Source organism: Lipophrys pholis (genome assembly GCF_963383615.2).
Source record: "Lipophrys pholis genome assembly, chromosome: 10".
Classification (NCBI taxonomy): Eukaryota; Metazoa; Chordata; class Actinopteri; order Blenniiformes; family Blenniidae; genus Lipophrys; species Lipophrys pholis.
In genome coordinates this window covers 1,944,622-1,970,231 of record NC_137640.1, presented here as the reverse complement: position 1 = coordinate 1,970,231, position 25,610 = coordinate 1,944,622, and the positions used below count along the sequence as shown (strand labels likewise).

General features: G+C 39.7%; 1 protein-coding gene across 2 annotated transcripts in view; it reads right to left on the bottom strand.

The window, feature by feature from the left end:
* naaladl2 (N-acetylated alpha-linked acidic dipeptidase like 2) overlaps positions 1–25,610 on the bottom strand; it is a 376,461-nt gene that overhangs the window by 174,471 nt on the left and 176,380 nt on the right. For both annotated transcript variants that reach the window (XM_080474206.1, XM_080474205.1), the window contains 2 exons: positions 9,336–9,455; positions 5,498–5,630 (listed from right to left, as the gene is read on the bottom strand). In XM_080474206.1, the coding sequence (XP_080330332.1) occupies positions 5,498–5,630; positions 9,336–9,455 (253 nt within the window). The remainder of the gene's footprint in view (positions 1–5,497; positions 5,631–9,335; positions 9,456–25,610) is intronic.

Below are 25,610 nucleotides of genomic sequence, written 5' to 3'. Positions count from 1 at the left end.
CCATGATGACACCGGTCACTGAAAATCACACCGCTAAAAGATGTATATCGGAGGATCGGAGGAGGTGTTGTGACTCTGGTTAACGTGTGGGACTGCTTCGCACAGTCGGAGCTTTGGCCATGAGACGACAAACGCTGCAAAGTTACACAAATACACTTCTGATCAGACTGTGAACATTGAGAATCCCTCTTTGGTGATTCAGTTTGCAAAGAAACTTGATCAAATCAATGCTGTCTTGACTTCTGGACACTAATCATATCCCTTCATTCTTTCTTCACGTAAATGGCAGAAAATTACCTCTCAATCAGAAAGAATTCATTCACATTTAAAAAGAACTGACCATGTAGACCATTGGGTGGGCAATCTACGGCCCGCGGGCGGCGTCCAGCGCTCGGGGGTGCGCTTACAGATAGTAGAAGCTGCAAACTCAGAGGAGGCAAATTTGCCAGAATATGTCCACTTTAACGATAACGTGGAAGAAATCAGAAATCTCAATGTGGTGGTTTTCAAGAATCGGTCTGTGTGCTCGTTCAGTCTCTTGATGCATGAGAAGCCATGGACATGCATGCACAAAGACAAGCAAACCGAGGAAGGATTAGGAGGAGGGGAGGGTGGATAGAAGTCCAGACAATGACCAGCGGGAGGCGGGGAAAATCTCAGGGTCTATCATACCAAGCTGTGGCAAACAGTGGAATTACATTTACTCGAAACAATACCAGTGTTTTCACCGGGGAGCTCTGCTGACAGACTCTTCCCTCTTTATCCGTTTGAAAGGGAAGCCACTGCTGACTCCGCTGAGAAACCAAGTGTGTTTTCAAGCTCCGAAAAAACAGATGGGCCAAAACACTGAAGATAAGTGTTTCATCCTGAGCTGAACAGGTGCAGCACCGAGGCGTGCCTCTGTATTAGACAAATGGCCTACATTATGGTACATTGCAGGTAATTGCTTTGCGTGAGGGTTTGTTTGAAGATGCCTTTAAAGTTCTTAGTGATACCACCAAGAGACACAGCCATGCCTTTTATCACACTTTGCATGCACATACAGCATCTTTTAAACCAGTGGATCTCAACCATTTATTACAAGAAACCCACCCAGTTTGCCTCTAAGATAAGCTGCAAACCCAAAGATCTCTGATTTGACAAAACAGCTGAACACTGCTGGACATATACGGTATTGTTTGACATGCGCACACAAAAGTCTCATAACGGAAAAGGCCTCCTCAACAACACAACCAAGATGTGTCACATCTAGATTCTGTAAAGCATTTATAAAAGAGCAGCAGGAAAATATTTTGCATGCAATAACAGCAATATTGTGAACAAAATAATGAGGGACACATACGAGGAATTATATCAAATTCAACTCAACGTTATTTACAAACAGCGCCAAATACAGCACAGTCCTTTCAGGACACTCTTACAGAGGAAAACCCCACAATTCCACATGAGCAAGTGTTGGAATACACAGATAATCTAGTTAAATTGTTGACTGATGACACTCTGGTTTATTAACTACAGCCTCGGTGCTCATACGCAGTCGCAGCGTTTCCTCGACAAGTGTTTTCAGTAAGTGGTTTTCCCCCCGTTTTCCCCTTCCCATGGAGATGGAGCCCAAGCATTTTGAAAAGTTCCACTAAATCCAAAATTTAACCAAAGTTTTGTGTTTTCATTTGAAAACGTTGCCGCGTAAAAGAGGGCCTCGGTGTGAAGCAGAAACAGCTCGCCTTTGCATAATAAATTAATGAAAATAAAATAGAAAATGCAGTCATCTGCACATTTTGTGAAGCTGCGATCATTTCCCCGAAGAAGAAGATTTTCAAACAGCAACAGCATATTATTTCAGAAAAAGAAAAACAAAGAGTTGCTCATTTTGATTTAAATGACGGCTAAACATTTCAAAAAGAGAGGACAGGCCCACGTTCATCATTGTGACGACAGTTTTTAAGTTTGAGATTCTTCGTCTTCTAATCTTTTGATTGTTTTGTTTTCATTAGGAAGATGCACACTACATCATTACAAAGTGATGTATACTTTAATACTTTAATGGTCAGATCTAGCAATGATGAAGTCTATTGTTGTTATTACTATTATACTATTGCAGTTGTTATTATTGTTATTGGTATCATTATTTTTATCATTATGGTTGTTATTATTGTAAGAGGATATAACATGTAATTAAGTTAACAAGAAATAACTAAGTGATTATATTGTATTCGTAATATCTTACATTATCTAATAGACTATATGTTTTGGCTGTTTTTGTTGTTGTTTTATTTTCTGTTTTATTTTAACAGTGTTATTGTAGCAGCCACATTATCATTATTATTTAAGTTTATGAACAGGGGTGGGAGTTAATAAGCTTGTCTTCTTCCCACTCCTTTTCGAGCTAGAGTGTTGATATTATTTTTTCTTTTCTTTTCTTTTTTTCTGGCTTTTATGCCTGTGTTGTGTAGCTCGAAATAAATTTTAAAATGAAATGAAAATGAAACATTAAATAAATAAATAAATAAATAAATAAATAAATAAATAAATAAATAAATAAATGCATTAATGTAATCAATGTAGAGACCAATGATTCTCAACTTTTGTTCAGACTTCATGACAGATATGACACATTTCACTCAGTTTTGCTGTCATTTATCATCCTTTGTTTAAACCTGAAGCTAATTTGTCCGCGTTGTGTCACATTGTTCTGTAGCAGCAGTACCGATTGTCACTGAACTGGACCAATCACCCATCATCCAAAATGGTCATTTTGACATGATTTCTTGATGTTTTCATGACTAAGTTGCTGGTCTGTCACACATTGAGTGGATACTGTGGAGTGGTATTGATCCTACAGAGGCATAAGTGCAGATGTTTTGGTATGATGATGTTTCAGGGATCAATTTCTCACAAGAAATTTGAGACAAACCAAGAAAGAGATAAAACTCCTTCATAGAACACTATATATATATATATATATATAGAAAAAAACAACCTGCAAGATAACAGAGCACATTAATCTTTAATTAACTTCTGGTTAAAACATGCTGGTGAGACATTAGTCCTCTGCACGGACATTTAATCTCAGCAGCTGAATAAAGTATGGTTGATATGAGTAATGAGGTGTCCTTCCACATCTTCTGTTCTTCTGGGCTGAATTAGCACTGGGGACCTGCGAGTATGGCGATTGGTGAGAGAGCAGACAGCCAGCATCTGTCTCTCTCACTTCCACTTTAAATACCCCGGCAGTACACGATGGCAGTACACGCTCTTACACATGCTCGTGCAGCAGTCCAGACATCTGGTGGGGCCCTGCTGGATCATGCCACTGTGGTGCTGGGACTCTTACAAGGACTAAAGATACTTCAGCAGTAATGACACGTCCCCGTTGACTCGGCAGGGCAGAGAAAAGTCCCCAGAAGTAGAGACAAGACTGAGGGTCGAGGAGGTCATCCATCCAGGGAGAGTGATTTCAACACAGTGGATACGAGTCGCACAGATACACAGAGATATAACAACCCCTGTCTGAGGCCAAGGTAAGGAAAGGCAGCAAGTTTTAGATCTGCGCCAGATTAAAGTCATCATTTATCATCTGTCTGTTTCTTACTCTTACATATGGATTTATATTCTCATATACATTTCTGTGGGGATTACATTTTTGTCTGACCATTTCTTAGTGTCACCTTGAAGGTAAAATGGTTTACTTTGCAGCGTGGATCTTGTCCCGTGGTAAGATGAGAATGCTCCCAGGAATCCCAGTGGGGGAAAAAAATGCCAATGTTGACACTTTTTCTGTTTCACCAGTGTCAGCAACAGAGCTCTTTCCATTCTGGTCGGCTTTATGACTTTACAGTTACTCACTTCAGCATCTTTTGGTACAAGGCGGTATTACATCACTGGGTGGGCTAAACCTACCCAGGTTTCTACAAAAAACAGTATGTCCCCCTCTGCGTTTACAAAATAATCTTCATTGACACGGACCCACATGTACACCTGGTTCAGAGCTACTATGAACAAACCCTGTAGGGGGCAATGTAACGAGAAGCATATAGCCATGATGTCCAATCACAACCCTGGAAAAAAACACGAGGTCACGAATTGTGACGTAAATCTCCGACTACTGTCCTTTAGTTGCAAACGGAGACAGAGTTTTTTCTAACTCTCCACTGTGGTCGGAGTTTTTAGGAATCATCGTTTGGAGTGAGTCGTAGCTGCGTTTGTGTGTGAATGCAAGAAACGCAGAGAAATATTAGTTTTTTAAATACCCGGGTACGTGTAAACGCTGCCTTAGATCCCGTCTCCATGACAACATTTCAAGTGAAAACACATATTGGTATTTTTGGTGGAGAAAACTTGAGCAGAAATGGCAGGAACGCTGACAAAGATGTCGTTTTCATGATGAGCCACTAGCTGGCGCTGTTGTTTGTTTTTGTAATGAAACCACACGCGCTACCACACACCCATGCAGTAGAGAACAATACGCTCTAAACACGAACAATGTTAGTACACAGACATTCTAATGGAGAGACGACCAACTTTGATTGTTGTTACGGTGACTGTCAAAATAAAACTACCAAGTTCTGAGAGAATATGGACTGGGAGTCATGACACGACGGAGGAAAACAATGTTCTTGCCAAGTTTCACCAAAATGAAGAGAAAAGCGCAGGCAAAAAAAACCCAAAAGACTTCACTTTATGGAAAATCAGAGTCCGAGGTTCTCCAACCATCATTCCATCAGCCTACCTGAAGAGGACCAACAGGTGTTTGATCAGCACGCCAACCTCTGAACTATTTGTGTGTGTGCTGCTGTCAGGTCTCCGTCTGTCTCCATTTGGTTCCATTCACTCGTTCACTCTACATTTTAAACGCGACCTCTATCAGACTGCCATGTGAACATTATCAGAGCCCAGAGCGCATGCGTAGAAGACGGCGTGACTTCACGTCGAGCACGCCATTCACGGCGGTCAATAGGGATGGTCAGTGCCAGGGTTGCCAGGTCTCACTAATTGTTTCTAGCCCAAACAACATAAAACTCACCACACCTCAATCAAACCCAGCCCAAATATCAGCCTGTGTAGAAATCATGTTACGGCTACCCAATTGGAGGAGACCCGCCCAATCTGGCAACACAGGTCAGCGCGTGTAGAGCGATTTTCAAGTGATTGTGCCGACAAAATCAGGACAAACTTACGAGGGAAAGAAGGAGCTTGATCAAAAAAAAGGAAGAAAGAAAGAAAGCACATCTTTTAACATTTCCTCCGGTGCTTATTCATGACGTCGGTCACATGGTAATGATGTGGCAGTCAATGATATTTGTCTCGGTGCCTGATCATCCAGCTTGCTTCACATGCCTCAACCCCTTTTGGATCCCTCAGCGCCGGCTCTACGTTCTACAATAAACCCTCTTGAACTGCACTCGTGACTCGGTGGCTGCTTTTGGGTCCACCGCGATTCTGAAAGCTCTGCTCTCTCAGCTGCATTTTCAATTGAAAACATATTTATGTCACTCACCAGTGGCAGGGTTACCTCCAGGGTTCAGGGTGACTCGGAAGGCTTGATGCCAGTTGTGGCGACTGGGAGGGGCATCACAAGGGTCCACGTAAAGAAGAACACCACCAAATCCAACGTTGGACAGCACAGACAGCTGCAAACACAGAAACAAACATAATTATGTTTATTTAATTTAAGAGTCATTAACAGATTGTTTACACCAGGGGTCCCCAAATGGCGAACCGCGGTCCAGGTCCAGAACCAGGCACTGTCCCACCTGGACCCGGACCGACAATCCTCCCACGATCAGGCAGCTCTGCTCTGGCACATGGCACCACGAGAGGAAGTACTTCCTCCTCTTCCCAAGATGGACAAGTGTGGGCGGAGCCAGTCCAGCTCACACAGACACAGCAGATTCTGAACGCAGCTCCTATGATCCAATATTCAAATGGAGGAAAATGGAGGAAAAGCTCGATTTGGGGCATTAAACTTTGGTTATAAGTTTTTTGGACCAACGAGACATTGTGAAAGTGTTGAAAAGCTGTAGAATATGACTCTTTTAAATAGCAACATGAGTTGGTGGAAAGTCAGGAGCTGTCAGCACAAATAACATTCTTTATGTGCACAATTTTCAAACCCAGCCTCATATTGTTTTCATGTTAGTGATGATAAACACGTGCATTCTCCATATGTCACATATGACTGGGAGTGCGTGTATAATGGCATGCCTGCAGTCACCGTCACACACTCATTAACCAGAGTACAAGGCACATCAATCATTCCTCCGCATTTACGTGGAAGGGGAGAGCGCCGCTCATCGTGACGCACACATGATCAGATCTGTCATAATCTGTGGGTGAAAACAGGAATCAGGAATGAAAAAAAACTGGTCAGCAGCCTGTTGCTGGAGGGGGTCGCATTTGACAGCCTTTTTCAATCTGATGTAATGTTTCTGGGGTTTTTTAAAGTCTAGCCATGTTCATGCAAATGCAGAACAGCGACCTCTCTTTTAACATTTCCCCCCTCCTATTAGGCCGTCGTTTATCATTAACTTCAAGTTCGAAAGCCAAAAAACATTCAGTGAATAAAGCAGACGGTGTTATAGTGTCGGAGGGCGTTTTCGTAGCATATTCATGGTCTGTGTATTATTCAGGAAAAGTCTGAATTTTTTTTTTTTACTAAGATTAACAGCAATTTTCATTGCGGCTGTGGCTCTTATAACCTCAAGAGGGCAGGATAGGAAAAGAGGGGTTGGTAACATTGGAAGGACATCAGGTCAAAGATCAAAACATAAAATGTCACATATTTGGTTAAACACAGAAAGGTTCAGTGATTTATTACACCTTTGCTTTTTATTCCAAAATGAGAAACCTCCAACACAAACAAACAAAATAAAATGTCCATGGGTCTTCCCTAACAAGAAATACAAATTTCACCTAAAGTCAATAGTTGGTTCATTAAATGACACAATCTACCTTTACAGGAAGGAAAGAGATATTCAAATATGTTTGCTAAATACTAGAGATGCATAATGATATTGGTATGTAGGTATTTATCAATAAACTAAACCAAAACTAAATAAAATTATATTAAACAAAAGCATGAAACACAAATGGTCGTAGGCCAATTTCTTTATATTTCTCTTTTTTTCTTTCTTTTTTGGCACAATCAAAACGAGCAGGCCAATTCATCAATGTAAACAAATATAACAACAACAATAATAATAACAATAACAACAACAACAATAATAATAATAATAATAATAATGATAATAATAATAATGAGCCATCTTTTTTTTTTATCTCACTGTACCTGTACATGTGACAATAAAAGGCATTCTTCTATTACTTTGGGCATAAAAATCAAATATGTCTGGTGTGTAGATTTTTTTATGTATTTTTTTATTTTAGAAACTGAAAATAAAGTTGCTGTTTGCGATGGATGCTCAACGCCGGTCATGCGAGGAGGATTTAAAACCCACGTCTCCTTTTGAGGACTGAAAATCCAGCCAGGCTCACTTCCTGGTTCTGGTCCATGTAGCTGGCGGGTACCTCAGACTATTTTGTACAAGCAGCAGTGCAGCACGATGTCCAACGTCGGAGACCAGGAAGGAAAACAGCACAGACCTTTATTTTCAACCAGAAAACAAAAGAAAAATTAAATCTGCTTCTGCTTAAGGATTTGACGGATGTGAGATTGAAATCATTCTCCTTGTACTTGAAAGGAAATCTGCACTTCTGTTGATTCTGGATACAAGTGTATCCCACATGAACACAGTTAGGCGTGTAATCTCACGCCTGAACAGAGGGTGGCGCTCCCACCCTGTGTCTTCGTGTTAGAGCTGCGAGGTTTCTAACGATCCCGGCTGAGACGTAATGCTGGAAGTTCGTTGCCAACAAGCTGAAGCTCCTTTGACCTTTCACTCATTGACACTTTAATTTGAACTTTGTTTTATTTATTCTCAATTCTTTGGTACCTTGGAAAACTTCTAGTTTGTATTCTTATAAAACATATTTTGTTCTTCTCACCTGTTTGCATTGCCACTCGGTTGTCGCTTCAGGCAATAAAGGTTGTCAATGTTCAACTTCACGTCTAAGGAAAACAGTTTTACTTCCGCATCCGACAGAGCGGCAGAGAGCTCTTTTAGGCTTTGAGACTTTTCATAAGCAAGAAATACTGTTTAGTACTATGATGGCACTGTATCATAGTTACTTGTGTTTTTCAAATGAGACAAGTTTTTTGGTTACTTCTGGAAAACTAACCTTCAGGAGACCAAAACATACTTAACTGTGCTGCGGAAGTAATTTTTGTGTTATTTGTGACCACAAAGACAAAGATTTTCAAATTAGATCAGCTTATCTTCATGGTGTGTGTGTGTGTGTGTGTGTGTGGGTGTGTGTGTGTGTGTGTGTGTGTGTGTGTGTGTGTGTGTGTGTGTGTGTGTGTGTGTGTGTGTGTGTGTGTGTGTGTGTGTGTGTGTGTGTGTGTGTGTGTGTGTGTGTGTGTGCAACCAAGAATCGGTGAATCTGTGGACAAATATGAAAACTGATTTCAGGATTCTAGCACGCGCGTGCAGCTTGGGTGACATCAGGGACTTTTCTTAGACTGTTGTGTGTGGCACAAAGAGCACGGCGACGAGGGGAAAGGTGACCAAGAGAGCAAAACCTCACCCTGGAGAAGAGTGCGCAAATCTGCAGAGTGGCTGAATGATCACGGCAGAATAAGAGGGCACTACGGGGGCAGACAACTGAGGAAGTCCACACAATAAAGCAGAGAACAAAAATGTCAAAAGGTGAGCAGACTGACTGCCGATACTGTGGAAAGACCCAGGAAAGAAATCAGAATAAATGCCAAGTCTTTGGGAAAAAAATAAAATAATGTAAAGAGTGTGGGAGACAAAAACCATTGAGTAAAAATCTTGAGTAGTTTTGGGAAAAAGTTGGTAAAATACATACATACATACATGAATACAAACCGATGAATATATAAATAAATACCCAAGGACAAAAACATTACCTTCACCACAACTTTAGTTAGCAAAGGTAACAAACAAAACGGGACATTATAATAGAACAATTGTTGTTGAGAAGGTTTCCGGGGACGTTTTAGAGTGACGCACACAGCCAGACGGCGACAGCCATAAGACACGAGTTAGTCCATGTTTTATTGGACGTGTGATTAAATGTAAGTTCCAGCCACACAACTTTGGACCATTTATTTCTACACTGAGGGTGAAAAGAAGCAGAATGAAACCGTGTGTAAAGTACATTTCATGGCAGCAGTGTTGTAGAAGTACATGAAATCAATCTGATAATCATGATCTGTGCTTCCTCTGCTGCTGGATTCCTTGTGATCTTACCTTGTACAGTAGGGGCGCCTGCCCAAGCTTGACCACAGCGATCTGGCCGGTGAGGTTCGCGCTGTCCTGAGCTCTTCTCAGATCATCCATACTGCCGTACTGGACGTCCACCGCCTCCCCCTGGTGAGGAGGAACAAGGCAAAACCTCATGAAACAGCACGAAAGGCGTGTGCGTTACAAGAGTCTGATAGAGCACATATATGTCAGGTTTCTGTACTGAATTATTACAGACCGATTCTATGTAGAGCATGTCTGGGAAAAATCGCAGACATCAGGTTTTTCTGTAAAAACTAAACTAAAAAAAAAAAAATACGGAAGAAAATTTTTATGTAATATTCAATACAGAGGTGATCACAATGGATTGGGTGAACTGATAAAGTGTTATAATAAAGTATAAACTGATAGGACAAACATGATCTGCAAAAATATACTTTTATTTTTATTTATTATTTTAATCAGAAATGTGATGCTTTGATTGTCAAAAATATCACTAAGGACAATTACAAGTTTTCAATGAAAACTGGTTTTTGAAGCCAGCTCAGCTAAAAAGTCCCATATGATGCAAATCAAAGATTTTCTCTTCATACTTTATAGAACACACCCTCTGGTAGAGGATACTCCCTCTGACCCTCTATAATTACAAGTTGGCGCCATTTTTCCTCCTCGCAAACGCTACAAGGAAAACAGACATGGAGTAGGCGTGGACAGACACACCTCATTAGCATTTAAAGGTACAGACACAGAAACAGCCTGTTCTCAGTAAAGCTCTCTAGAGGGACTTTTAGACTGGAAAAAATTCAGGACCAAAGCTGGATTTGGGGAAATAGACTTTGAACACAATGTAATTGGACCTGTGACACATTTGTGGAAATTGTTCAAAAACAATATAATGTGGCAGAATATTATATTTATTAGATAGCTTATTTTGTGTATATTTCATTGATTTGACAAATGTATTTAAGTCATGACCAGACAGTACTTTATATTTTCAAACTTTGGATTATGTTAGAATTTGTTTTCCATTTTGTTCCCATACTGTATGAAAAATGACCCGAACTGTGACCCAAAAACCAAAGTAAGTATTGAACCATGGCTCTGTGTATCATTACACCGCGAGATAAATTATTGTATAATTAGAGCTTGAATTCTCATTTCAAAGAGATTTTTCCATTTAAAATCTTTCAATACTTTTAATAATTTGTGGTTCATGTGTCATTTTTAGTTGGTTTAATTATTTATAAAAGTAATAAATTGAGCATGTGGGGAAAAAACGAGAATAGAGCTGATATGTTGTTTTGGGGAATTTAAAAGAAATGTGACTGATTTAGTAAAGCGACACTATGTGAGAATTCCTGAATGAAACTGGGGGGGGGGGGGGGGGGGGGGTTTCTCCATAGATGGATGAGTTTTAATGAACTTACTAATCATGGTTAAATCATGGCTAAACCTTAATCCGTAAGGGATCAAAAACATAATTCCACAAAATTGCCATGAAATTGGCAAAGGATTAACGCAATGATGGTTAAACCTGAGCTCGGTCAACACTTTGTTTCCAGGTGAATATCAGAAGGATTTAAACTCCTCACACACCCTCTGCAGTAATATGATGTACCTCCGTTGGGGTAACACTGCTTTACCTCTTCAACACTGATCTGTTTTTAGAAATATTACACCAAATGTGTTGCGCTAGTGAGTGAATTGTCATGAGCTTTTTTTAAAGTGAAAAATATAGAAATAAAACCCAGAAATTATTAATTTCATTATAATAAAATTACATTATTGCATTGTATTGTATTATAATTAAAGAATTGTTGTATGTGGAACTTATGCAAGTTTCTGTGAAATAAATATAATGTAATATAATATAATTTTTGTGTGGAACTTGAGCAAGTTGCTGAGTCAATGCTCAGTATTACTTTTTGGGGTCTCTTTCTTTTCTTTCACCCCTTCACTGTCTCACCTGAGCCTGATTCATTTTTCATGCGGCCCGGAGGCGAGTGTAACGCAATGCTGCAGCGGCGAGCAGATGAGTGAGCCTGAGCTCTGTGAATGTGAACGAGAGAGATAAAGAGCCAGAGAGCAAGGGAGAGAAAGATAGAGAGAGCGAGAGAAAGAGAGAGAGAGAGAGAGAGAGAGAGAGCGAGACAGCAGATCTTTTTTTGTATCATGGGAAGCCAGGAGACGAGCGCGAACGGGAGATTTATCACTCCTGCCTGCATTTGCATTATAAAAGTCTTCCATTTAAACTGCGGGCCATGGAACGGTACAAGATGCAGCAAACTGATACAGGAGAATCTCTATATGACCGGAGCGTCTCCACATTATTCTCTCTGCTTTTCTGCCTTTATTCTTACATTTCATCACCACTCGGGGAAATGAATTTAACACTGTAATTGTGGTCTGGTTTAAGCGCGACCACATTTCTCACTGATGTTTTTTCGCTCTGTCACATGGAGTTTTTCAAGAGACCAAAGCAGAATGCAATGAATATGTCTCCATGAACACGTTGTGTGCTTTAAAACTAAATCCAAATAGAATAAAAAAAACATTGGAACGTTGGGCATGGTGATGTTTGGTGCACGTCAGAGTGTCATGGAAATATGGGCTAAAATGTCAAATTACCCATACCGCAAGGTGGCGCTGTTTGACAAAGTCCATTGGCATTTGGATGCGATCAGGCAGATTTGGATGAAACAGATCAGGCAGATTGCAGCATGTAGAGCAGAGTTACACATCACTTCCTGTTTCATGGCGATGGACCTCCTGTAAGTCTGACAAAATTGTCTGTACCACATCTGTACCAATGAAATACATACATTTTCATCAGACCTGAGTTTTGTGCCAAATTTGGTGAGCATTTTTTTTAAACATGTGCAAAGAAGGCATGGTAAGAAATGTCTTGTTTTATACTTTCAGCCATAAATCTGAGTTCACCCAATCTGATAGTTCACCCAAACTGCCTTGGATTTGGTGAGGACAGCCTCGAGGCCTTCATGATGAAGTATTGTGAATATGGTTGGTGGGTGGTCGGGGGGGGGGGGGGGGGGGGGGGGGGTCTGTGGTGGCGCCATGAATGATGATGTGCTAAATTGCCTTGTTCTGGGTGTTTTTGAGGCCTGAATGTAAAAACTCACTCAAGTTGGAACAAAAATTATGATGATGATGATGCACATTCAGTGCTTGGGCCCTAATAACATCCCAGATCACTGTCACTATACACAGCTAATGAGATATCATGAAGGGAATTATAATTTATAAACATAACATCCATATTTGCTCTCATTACGCAAAAATGTGATCACTCAAACCACAAAAGCCTCTATCACAAACATACAAATTACTGCATATCAATAACCACGGATAAATAGTCTGAAGCTATAAACAGCCCCCCATAAAACTTTACTATTTGCATTCTCCATGACCTGCAGTTCCAAATCACAACTCATCCAGGATAAAATCCCACAACACCCACCATCTGCCGGTGATTATTTCCACATTTTCTGCTTTGCAAACGCAGTCAAGCCTGAAGGTTGAAGGTCATGAGAAGGATCTCAGAGATACTCAGCCTCAGCGTCCCGGTCTGCCCAACAACTGCATTACTAGGTGATACTTCAGCGTTACATCTGTCTCATCAATTTAAAGCCTTTTTGTATTCCTAGCACTGGAGTTTACCAAAAAGACTATAATGTTAAACTGGAAAGACAAAAAGAACGAAATCCACAACTCTTTAGTTAGATCTACTCATTCAAACATGTAAAACTACCTATTCTCCAACAACTCTAAATCCTGTGTTAAAAAAATAAATAAAACGGCTCATCATTTACACAATACGTACAACCCAATCAAGTATAGTATTTGTGTGTTTTCGTAAGATGAGTAATTAAATATTGTTCCAAAACGTTAACAACAACAATTTAAAGCCACCCCTAGGACTCTTCAAGTACCTTTAAAATATCTATGAATATACGTGCAGTCAGTCACACTTCAGCAGGAAGGTGCATTAAAAAATGGGGTCAAGGGAACTTAACTATAGGTGGTTTGGGTGACTTTGAACGTAGCATGTTTGTTTCACACATTGATTACCTGCTGTGGATTTCACACAGGACCATCTGTGAAACAGAAGAAATCCATGTTGATGTCAGCAGAGAATAATTACACCGGTTGGGTATAATGGAAAGTAAGAAATCTCAATGATCCAGTGGGTACGTCCAAAATCTGCAGAAGAACAATGTTTGAACATCCGAGACTTGGAAGGACGACAGCAGCAGAAGAAAAGGAAACTCAGGATACAATTCTCATAAGAGCAGTAGTGACGGCCAAATGAAGCTTCACGAACCAGTCTTTATTTTCTGGAGCCACTAGATGGCGCTGTCTGTTCAACAAATGTTTGGAAACACGTCATTGCCAGTCCTTCAGCCTCTATCCTCAAACCAATAGCGCCAAGAGTGCCGTGTTTTTTTAAATTTGGCTCGCACGTTGGAACCCTAAAAAAAAAACATTCCGACTCCATCTTCTTGGAAAAGGGAGTTTTTCTATAAATGCTCGGGCTTCGCCTCTGTGTGTCACTACTGCTCAGGCGCACCACGGCCATAGTAACAAGTTCTTCTGCACATGCTCAGTAGCTGGACAAAAATAACAATGTTTTCCTCCAGAGTGTCATGACTCCCATTGTTAACGTTTATAGCATTTTGCTCTCTGTACCTATGTGTGCGTGTGGTTTCATTACAAAAACAGCCAATCGGACCAACTTGTAGTGTCGTTTTCAGCCTCCCTGCCATTTCTGCGCAAACGGACATCGTTTTCAACACGTTGCCGTGGAAACGTGCAAACCTTTCTGAAATGAAAACGCCTGAAATTTAAACTCCAGGTTTTCAGAGCAACAGCGACAAAATGCCTCATCTGTTTTTTAAAATTCAGATTTTTTGGGACCAGCTGCAGAGCGTGATACAGAATCTCTGCTGAAACTAGTCTCACTTTACTTGTTTTTTTTTTTTTTTTTTTTACACAGTGTAGGCGTATCTTTTCAACGGTGATAATTTTGTCTTACACCAACAGCTCAACTTTCATAAATCAAACTTGGAGGCTGCAGCAACTAATGATAGGAGTGCACTTGATTAACAGGTTCTGAGTGGGAGTGTAGGGAAACTTTTAATTGGCATGCAATCCCATTTCCTCTGGCTGGATGATGCTACAGCTCAATATTATGAGAGATCTCACAACTTAATTACAGCAGCCTGAGTCCAACACACGCTGGCCAGTGCTGACCATGAGGAGAGTGGGAGAGACTCCAGCACCTCACTACTATACCCTAGATAACAGGACAAATTGAACTGTTATTATTTTCATTACCATAACCATCACTTTCCATTCTAAAAGACAAACAAACAAAAACAACTCAAAGGCATATTCCGAGAGAAGTGACTGTATAAATGATTTTTGTACATGTTTCAATACTGATCCAATACACATATGCATTCTTGTGGGTACTCCTTGCAACGAATAAATACACAGTCAAAGAAACTGTCCATAAAGATGTATATGATCTAGTTTGACTGGCCTGCACAGAGTCATGACTTCAAACCGATCCAACATCTTTTTGCTGAACTAGAGAGGAGACGGCGAGCCATGCCCTCTCGTCCCACATCAGACCAGTCATTTGAGTATCACACCATTTAGTTTGAGTCTTAGTTTAGTCATCTGAAACCGTTTTAGTCTTAGTCTAGTTTAGTTGACTAAATATCATGGGAGTTTTAGTCAACTAAATCCCATCAGCCTGTTCTAGAATGGGATTCAAGTTTCAATATGCAAGAAGACACAGATTTAACTGTTGTATTACAAAATGTGTATTTTATTCTTAATGTCAAAAACATGAGCATGGCAGTTTCACAAAAGATGTAAAAACAAGCATGCCGATACTCCAGAAAACACCTGCGCGCGCGCACACGCACACACGCGCACACACACACACACACACACACACACACACACACACACACACACACACACACACACACACACACACACACACACACACGCGTACACACACACACTTTGTCACAGTCTTTGTTTCTTACTTTTTAATTCTTTTTTATCAAGTCTTTGTCCGTGAAAAAGGTCCGTTGATTAAGATTTTTCATAATTTTTAGTCAACGGAATGAACACTGCCTCAGAGTCTGACCCCTCAAATGGTCAGAAGATCCAACAAACACACTCGTCAACCTTCCAGGAAGAGTTGAAGCTGTTTTAGCTGAAAAGGGTGGACTGATAACATATTAAATCATATTGCTCAATAAGATCTATTACATCCTTCAATCAATTTAAGACGGCGTGTCGCAAGCTTTTACAAACTTCTGTTTTTAAACTCTACTTTACTGTTGTTTCATTTTGTTTACTGTCATTTATTATCTCTTATTTGCTGTTTTTACTATTCCAGGCGTAAATTTCAACATATTAGGCAAGCTGATGATGGTAACAATATCTATTACTATTGCCTCAGCAACATTACTACTATTACACTTTGGACTTTGCGTTCATCCAGCGATTAGGGTACAAATAGTGCACGGCAATCTATTTATCTTTGTACCAAAACCTATTGCAGATATAATGGCTGCACAATTGCTAAAAGCTACTGACCTGGATACATGTTGTTTGTTGTGAATGTTGTTTTGCCATTTTGCTTTTCTTTTCTTTTCTTTTATTATTGTTTCCAGTTGCTTGTTGTGAGACTCCCTCGCAGCCGAGATGTTAAATCTCAAGGGGTTATTCTGTTAAAAAATAAATCTGGTTTAAGAATCGGAGGTCACTTAATTTCACGTATGTGTGAAGGCAGGCGAGCAAATACTTTTATTGCCAGAAACATTGTTATTGTACCGTAAATGTAAATCACACCGATGTATAAAGTATATGTCCACGTTAACGCTTGGTAAAGAGTTGCTCAGTGAATATTTTGTCTTTTATAACAGTCTGCAACTTCATAGAAATCCTACTTACCTCATGACTAGCTCAAATGTTTCTTTACACAGATTAATCTATATTTAACAGAAGTACTTAGTATCGGTACCTATACTAAGTACCTATTCTACATACAAAATCTAAACTCAGAGCATGGATATAAAGTGTTGTACCAAACTGCCTCATTAGTCACGGGAGTGTTTTTGCCATTACTTGTTTATTTGAGATCAGATTTGTGTGTAACAAATAAACTTTCTGTTTGGTAGCTGAGGAAAGTACAAAATACCGTCTGTTGTCTGAACTTGAGACATCCTCCATCTTGGTAAGTAACATTATAGATGAACAACAACTTTGAGAGAGTATATATGTTTTGGGACTGTCGTACTTTGCATCCTGCTGCAGGCTACAAAGAAACTTACAACTTTAATACTTTGAGAAAAAACAAATGTCCTTGTGTGAACAAAAACATGGTGAGAAATGCACAACAGGAACACACCACGTTCAAACATCTAACTCATGTTTGAACAATTAAAAAAATACTTTAGCAGCTGGGAGCCAAAAAGGAAAATAACAACTGGAGTGTGCCATGAAACTCGCTCTGTGCTTCCCTGCAAGGCTCTTCATATGACATCAACCAGACAGCACTGACCAGATAATACAAACTTTACAATACAGGCACCGAAAACATGGTAACAAACATCGTTTAATGTTTAATGTCTCACAATGTGTGAGAAAATGTTTCAATTTACCTAAAACGTTTAAAACATGACTAGTTAAAGTACATTATTCAATAAAATGGTCTAACAGTTATATAGAACAATACTTGAGGTCATACTTGATAAATAATGAAATGTGAAATAATGAAGTGTAGTTGTATTTTGAAAAGAATGTTAACACAGTTAAGTGAGTTCTTTCAATTGAGGCTGATCGTTTGGTAATTGCCCTGCAATCAATAATTAATACATGACAAATATAGTTCAAGTAATTTATAAATATATCAATTACTTTCAGTGATTTATTAGACTCAAGTAATTGATCTGGCACTTCATGTAATCATTAATGATTAAATGATAATTTATTCCAATTAATAATTAAAATCAATAATTCGTAATGATTATTTTAACCTTAAGAAATTAATCCATTACTTTGTGTAATTATTAATGATAAAATGGAAATTTTTTCCAGTGAATAATTTCAATTCTTCATAAATTACTTCTTATTACTTTCAGTAATCTATTACTCACAGTAATTTACTGCGAATAACGTAAATCCCAACAAGAGGAGGTAATTAAGTCATCGTGATCCCTCTCTGTGTTACTACCATCCCGTAAATTGCTTTGCAATATTCCTCATCAATGTTAAGGTTGCCCTTAGAGGAGAGGATTTCATTAAATTACTGAGCACATGTGCCCCACATTTGCATATTAATTACAAAAGAACATACTTTTAGTGCATAAACTCCCATTATCCTCTCAGACTTTCCATTAACAGAAGCCAGGAGTTGCACTAAGATAAATATGATGACATGGCAGCACTTTCTCAATAAGACTAATTAACTTAATTCCACATGGTGTTCTTATATTTTGTTATATTTAATGTGTGCAAATGATGAGCTGGCAGCTCGAGTGTCTTGTTAATTTACGGACCACCTTTAAACACAGTTTGAACCAAGGGAATTATTTGAATTAGGTCTAATTTTTTGTCTAGTTACAGGAAAAAAAACTGGGAAATATTTGACCTGCAGGTTAACTTCACATCTGCATCCTCTTTGTTTTGAAGGCAATTTGGGTATTTGAAGAGGATTTAGTATGTTTAAAGGAATTAAGTGCTCTCTTCTCTTGAAGGGCTCAGCGAAAAAGCCAAAGCTTAAGGGAAACCCAGATTTATAGGTTTATTCTGGGAAGTGTATCTTTAACTGTTATTCAAAGTCTTTTTTGGAGTGTTTCTTGTTATAATGAGACAGTTACAATCTGCATATGTTTTGAATATGAATCCACAATGTTTCCCTGTCTACCTTAATGTCCATGTATGATTTCACGCACATGTTAACCCAGTGTGTGTATCCAGCGGGCTCTTGTGCATACATGTACAACTAGTGAAATGTACGAAACACTTTCTTTATAATGGGCTCCTTCTAATTGGTGGCGTAGGTTGTCTGTGTGTAACAATTGTTTGCATGTGTGTGGGAGTTTTATCGCTCTGGGTGGTAATCCCAGAACGTGTAGTGAGTGTGGGCAGCAGGAGTAAGAAGGTGTGTAACTGGATGTCCAAGGTGGGTGGATATGTGGAGCCACTGGGGGGGGGGAGGGATAAGCTCTGCACGGTCTTGTTCTCAAACCTTGCAGACTGTACAATTAAAGAAAATAGTACTATATATATATAATACTCAGTAGATAAACAATAAACACAATGTTTCCTCCATAGTGTCATGACTCCTCGTCCAGATTCTTCTGGGACTTGGTACTTTTATTTTGACAGTCACAGTAATAACAATCCAACTTGGCGGTCTGTCCACTAGAATGTCGGTGTTCTCCCATTGTTTATGTTCATAGCGTCTTGTTCTCTGCGCACATATGTGTCTGCTTCCATTACAAAAACCAACTAGAACGGGCACTCTGTAGAGTGCATAGCTTAGAAACATATTTTGTCATTTTTGTGGGATTACTGTGGTGACATTTACCCCGGGACTTCATTGTGCCATTATCGGCTAATGACCTGTAACACAGTGTCGTCTGGGATCAAAACAGCATCACAACAACCAAATTGGCTCCATAGAATAATCAATAGAATAATAACTGATTCAACATAAGCTTTTTCTCAACTCCAATCAAACGTTTGATGAAAGACAACAACAACTCGGCACAAGATGTAAAACTTCTCCCCACAAAAGTTGCGTAAACTCTAAAAGTGACCATTTTACAAAATAAGAGGAGCGTATACTGCTGGCTGAATTAAATTATTATTTCGGTGAATGCTCTGTAGGGACTACTGCAAGCTAGTTTCTTAAAAATCAAAAGGTGAATCAACAAAATGAAAACAAGAAGATCGTGCTTTAAGATTTAAGTGGAAATAGTTTAACGGCGCAGAGCGTTAAATTGAAAGGAAGCTGAAGGAGGTCAGCCTGTTAGTGTTCATGAAAAGCAGACAACTATTGATTTCTCCCTCTCCAACTTTACTACGCTGCCTTTTCTTGAAACTTTTCATACTTTCAGACCACTTCAAATGGATTTTCTCTCCTTCGTCTATTTAATTCCACAATGAAATACACATTCAGAGAGCTTGTGAATATTCTCGTGTTCAACTCTTGGTTTTTAAAGTGTTGACACGTTGACAACCGTGTAAAGTATTTCGCCTGAAAATAATGTGAAAAAATATTTTTAATGACTCATTTCAAAACTGGTTGAGGGAAACAGAAATTTCATTAAGGGTTTGTCGTCAAATTCAGCTTTTAAAGAATAAAACAAAAGGTATAATATTTTGTATTTGATTAGATGCAGTGACCTTTGAGCTCTCAGTCGCTCCCACATGAAACACAAACTTTGTGAGCATATTTCAGTTCCCACTGGCCGAGTCGTTTCTTTTAGGAAAGGTCTCTTTTTAATTTGCTCAATATTACGTCAAACCACAATCTGCAGGCGGTGGAAGAGCACGGCTGGTGGTAAAGAGTCACACCTGCTACTCGCTGAAATTCTGGATGCATCATGACACAAAGGTGTCCCACACACGGGCAGAACCCAAACCCAGACTCAAACCCCAAGGCAGACTTAAAAATCATTATTTAAAAAAAAAAATTGGTTCCAAGACAAAACGAGCAAAAGCGTCCAAGAGACCAAGAGGGAAACTGGATGACTCGACACGAAGGCACTGAGAAGATCTGGCTACAGGAACAGGAGAGAAGTGATTTTACGTGCAATAGACCGCCGTTTACACGTCAACGCTTCCAAGTGAAAATACATTATTTTTGCGATTTCTTTATAGCCCCTGTCCACACGAGCCAAAGCAACTTGAAAACGTTGTTTTCTAAACCGGGCCTACGGAGGGTCAGACACAGGTGAAGCACATCAGAGGAGTCAGGTAACCACACACTGAGGGAAAGCAGACAGGACACAGGAAACCAACTTCACCAGGGCTAAAGCCAGTCCTAAAGTAGAGGAATAAGAGAACAGCCAAGACATCAAGTCACAGTATGTAATGTAACAATCTGTAAATACTTTGAAAATGTGTTTTTTTTATTGTGTTGCTGGCAGCGAAGTTAGGACAGGAAAATATCTTTACCATTAAAATAACGGCTTTTTTGTTAAATGATTTAATGTGGGTTCTTTTTTTTTCCAAATATGTCTTTTCAATGATGCTTTATGTGTTTTGAATGACCTTTAACACAATGTACAAGCACTACAATGGACTATTTCACACTAGAAAGCTGGGAAAGGGCTCGTTATTTAAGCTCAACTCACAGTAAAACTGACTGAAACTCTTGAGACATTTTTATTTTTGGAGCGTTACTAATTTTGCATTTCTTTTTAGAGGACTGCAAGCACAAAAAGTTACAGTCAAAGGTCCTACAAGAGCGCGTGCATGTTTTTATCTTCACAATGTACTGCGATCATCGGAACTTATCCGCCGTCCCCATTTCCGTCCACGGCGTTCTAACTTTCTCCACGTGGCCGTCGATGAGTCTCTTTATGTTCCTCCAGCTGTGACCGAAGAAGTCCCGAGGCTCCACGAGGAGGCCGCCGTCTTACTTCGTTTGATGGATGGCCTCCTCCTGTGAAGGTCTTCTATACCGGGAGCACTTTGTGTACTACATGGATATTCACGTCACATGGGAAGCCATTTGGGTACTTTCTCTGCTTGTTCCTCACAAGTCCCGTGGGTGTGAAGGTAACTGAGCCCATCTCTGGTGTAATTCTCCCACATTCGCGCTACTCTTCATCATTTGTTGTTCACCAAGCTCTGCTCCCGTTGCCCTGCTGATAACGTTTCGATTATCTGCAGATGAAGCCTATTAGCAAGTGAAACACTCGATAATGTGGCTTTGAGGGTTTTTTGATTTTTGTACCCATGAAGACTTGTCAGAAAAATGTAAATGGCGAATCAAAGAGTAGGAATGGATCGGAGGAAGATCGAGTGGATTGATGGTTACCACACAGGAAGTGACAGGGATGTGAAACCGGCACGGTGGTGCAATGTTCAGCTTCATTACATATCTAATGTTACAATCTGGCATCGTGGACATGGAAGTTTCATCACATTTGCAGTGTTTCTTGTATTTTGGCTTTTTAAGTGACTAATTAATAAATCATTTCACATTACTCTTGCAGAAATAGTTCTACTAATTCAAGGTATATGCAGGAATCCTGAGGTTAATTTTAATACCTTTTTAAGACTTTTTTGAAAACCTTTCAAAAGAAATGAAGACCTCATCGCCACTTTAAGTTGTTGTTAGCGACACATCTTTAACAGTTGTAGTTTACAATTTAACAGAAATGAGGTAAGCTGAGAAGAAATAGAACTCAAAAGAATGAATTAAACTAAAGGCAGGTTTACTGACGTTCCCCTCAGTCACAACAAGTAATAACAGCTATTCAACGCCAACATTACAAGACTCGTCCAACATCAACACAAAGGGGCCAGCTCTGTTGACGCTGTCAACAAGCTGCTGCTTACAGTACACTGCTTCAGGAACTTGCTCATCTTCACTTCAGTAGGGAAGCGCCGATCCACATTTTTTCACTTCTGATCCGATCCCGATACTTAAATTTGTATATCTGCTGATAAGATTCTGATACCAGAGCTCTGTTTGCTTTAATATTATTATTATCATTATTGTTGACTTGATATAAGGCTGTAATAAACTCCTCTCTACGGGCAAGTATGAAATGTACAAATGTATACATGTATTCTCCCAAAAACTTGAGGTTAGTATCAGGACAGAAAAGGAAGCAGTACAAAGTATTTTTGTTCCATGTGGACAATGTGAGGGTCTGCGTGACGTCATCGTCTCATAATAAACTAGTTCTATCTTTAAAAGCTCAGAATGACTTTATTAATCCCTGGAGAAATTATTTAGCAAGGCAGCACAAACAGAATGTTTCCAGCTCTAACGCAGCTCCAACCATTGGGACTATTTTCAGGGAGTTTTGCAGGGAGTGGGACGCAGCTTCACGGAGGTGTGAATCGCCTGCTACGGCGGAGGAGCGGGCAGTTCATTGTTTTGATGCCGCGGTCAGTGCTGTTCTCCTCGGCGAGCTGGAGTTTTAAAACGCTGACGTCTGGCTGCAGAGCTCCGATCTAGCTCCGAGAACGCAACCGAGTTAAAGCGTATAAAATCGAATAACTGATAAAATCGCGATTAGACTTCTTTAATACTTTTGAGGGCCTTAATTTTCCCACAATTGATTTATCAACTTTTAATTCTTTTTAAGACCCCGCGGACACCCTGTCATAAATGAATAATTAACAGGGATTAAATGGAGCAAATATTCAAGTGCAATGCATCTGGAGCTCTGGTTTTTAATTCAAACTCATTTCTGAAAACTGCCTCGCACCTTTTGTTTCTGATTGTACTGAATAATTGATGGGAGTGCTTGGTCATGTCAAGTGCAAAGAAATTCCTCCAAAAGTCCGGCTATGCAAAACAAAGACAAGCTATTGTGATATATCCACGTGTAACATCTTAAAATTCAGCAGCAGCAAGCCTGACAAACAGCAGCCGGAGCAATCGGCACTAACAGGACTGCCAACACAGCTTCCAACAACTGAATCAACATTCCTCATGAGTCTTAAAAAACAACCAACAATACATGATCTGAAAAGCAGAATGTCCAAAATCTTAATCTTAGAGCGCAGTGGCGGCGGGCCAGTAGAGGACTCGGTTCCATCTCTTCTAATTCACCGTTTGAAAGGGGAAATTCGGCAGAAAAGCTGCAGGTCCGGTTCAACTTTCTCCATCATAGTTATTTAGAAACTAGGGACGTCCCGATCACACTTTTTGGCCTCCGATACCGATCCGATTTTTCAGAATTGAGTATCGGCCGATACCGATACTTTCCAGAGCCGATACTCACATTGCTATTGCAAATATACTCAATAGTGTATTTTTGGAGCAACTAAGACATCTGAAGCTAAAAGCACTATTGGCAGAAGCTTTGTTTACCTAGAAATGATTGTAAAACTCACTTATTGAATCAAAATTCTTCTCAGAATCACTTAAGAACTTATTTAAACTTTATTCAGTCATAACAGTCACAACAAAACCCAGTTACACTCTGCAGTCTTGTATCTCTTATTTATGTTAACTTAAACAACTTCACCTGGATTTTGTGGCAAATAAAAAAAAAATTAAAATGAAACCCAGTAAATCACTTTGACAAACATATAAACTATAAAAAAAACTACAACATAAACAGTATTCAGTAAAACCAATCAGAAGAACCCAATTCCACTTCAAAGTGTGTTTGGCTGGTTGGGTTGAAAATAAGTCCTAAAAAAGTGCAAATACAATAATAAAAATAAATAAATAAATCTTAAACATAAAAGCTCTCAGGCTCCAATGTAACTTCTTTGTGTATTAAATTTCAGTCTAACTTAAAGCAGTATGAGAGGTTTGACCTGAATGTCACAAAACATTTACATTTCAATGTGAATTATAAACACTTCATTCCACTTCAAAGTGGTAAAACCTGTTTGACAAAAGTACTCTGAACATAGTACTCTCAAAAACTTATTCAGAATATCCCAGTCTCCCTTCAAACTAGAGGAACCTTCTGGGTTCTTTTCTTCACCAAATCGCTCCCCTGTGGGGACTGATCCTTTATTTTAAAGTCGAGAGTTTGCTGCTTCAGTGCAGCTTTTTCTTTGCTTGTTGTTGTAAACTGAGCGTACTCCGCCGCATGTTTACTTTTTAGATGTCTAATCAGATTAGTAGTGTTAAACGAAGCTCTGGTGCTCCACCTCTCGGGACTGTGGTGAAGCAAATAGTACAACTGGCCGCTGGACTGGTTTGGTTATCAACCTTAAAATACCTCCAGACTGCTGACATTTTATCCACTCAATGGCTCCAGGCTGCTAACGGCGAGGTTGCTATTTGTTTACGGCAGGTCACAAACTGGGCTCGCTTTACGGCAGCTGACGTGAAAAAGTTTTTTGTTTTTCTTTAAGATCGGCGGGGTGATCGGCTAGATTTGCCGATGCTCGATCACTCATAAATCACCAATATCGGACCTGATCCGATATCTGCCGATCTGATCGGGACATCCCTAGTTTAAACTCACATAAACAGAAATGTGTTGAGAATTTTGAAAATGTGTCCAGGGTTGTTGATGTTTATAGATGTTTAGATATGTTCATATTTATTAATGACTGAAAATCCAAAAGCGTAAAATAGCACCTAGTTTATATTGCAAGATCCAATTTCAGAATGCTTTCAAACCTGGATTAAGGTGTTGTTTGAAAATATATTGTAAATTATATTAATTAAATATCATTATAAATATATATTTGCACATGAAGGTGTCCAGATGGACTCACATTTCGAATTTGAAAAGCATCCTGGGTTGACCACTAACAGCTTCCAGTTGCTTCCAGCAACACACCAAGCTAGCATCGTAGCCCCATATAGCTAATGTACGTTGTCGTTGTTTAGCGAAGGGTACATTGAAAAACCAATTTCATACAACAGAATATCTAACGTCTCACCTTTAGTCTCGAAAAACTAATTTTCAGTTCCTTCTATGATCTATTGAAGCGTTCAATCAGAACACGGTTCCCCTGGTACCAGTGAAACGGGGTCATCCAGCACCAAGGACTTATTAGTCCACCATACTTTGCTCTGGGCCTCGAGGCATCCATCACAAACGCCATATTTAATTGTCTGAAAGCCATGTTTAGATCCGGCAAACTGCTGCTTTAATTCAAGGCAGCATTCAGAAACCATGTGGTGATGGACGACTGTGACCCTTCTCTGGGTAGACTTGGACGAACGGACGGCAGAATGGATCAAGCAGAGAAGGAAACGAAGAACAGGGGCTTGGGTACGAGGGACTTGAAATTCAGAGAATCACTCTAACTTTTCATCTGCCCTCAGGCCGGGCAGCGGCTCCAGGGAATAACAAGCATCTCCTTCAACCACTCCCTCTGTCCCTAGGATACAGAGAAGTAGAACCACCTAAAAATAGTGCAACTGTATCTCTGAGCCGGTGTTGGCGAGAGCGAGCAAGCTACCCGCATAATGACTTCCATTAATCTTCACTCTTGAAGGATTGCCCGAAAGATTAACCATGCATTTAACACGACACAAATACCACGCTGGAGATGTGGAAGGTT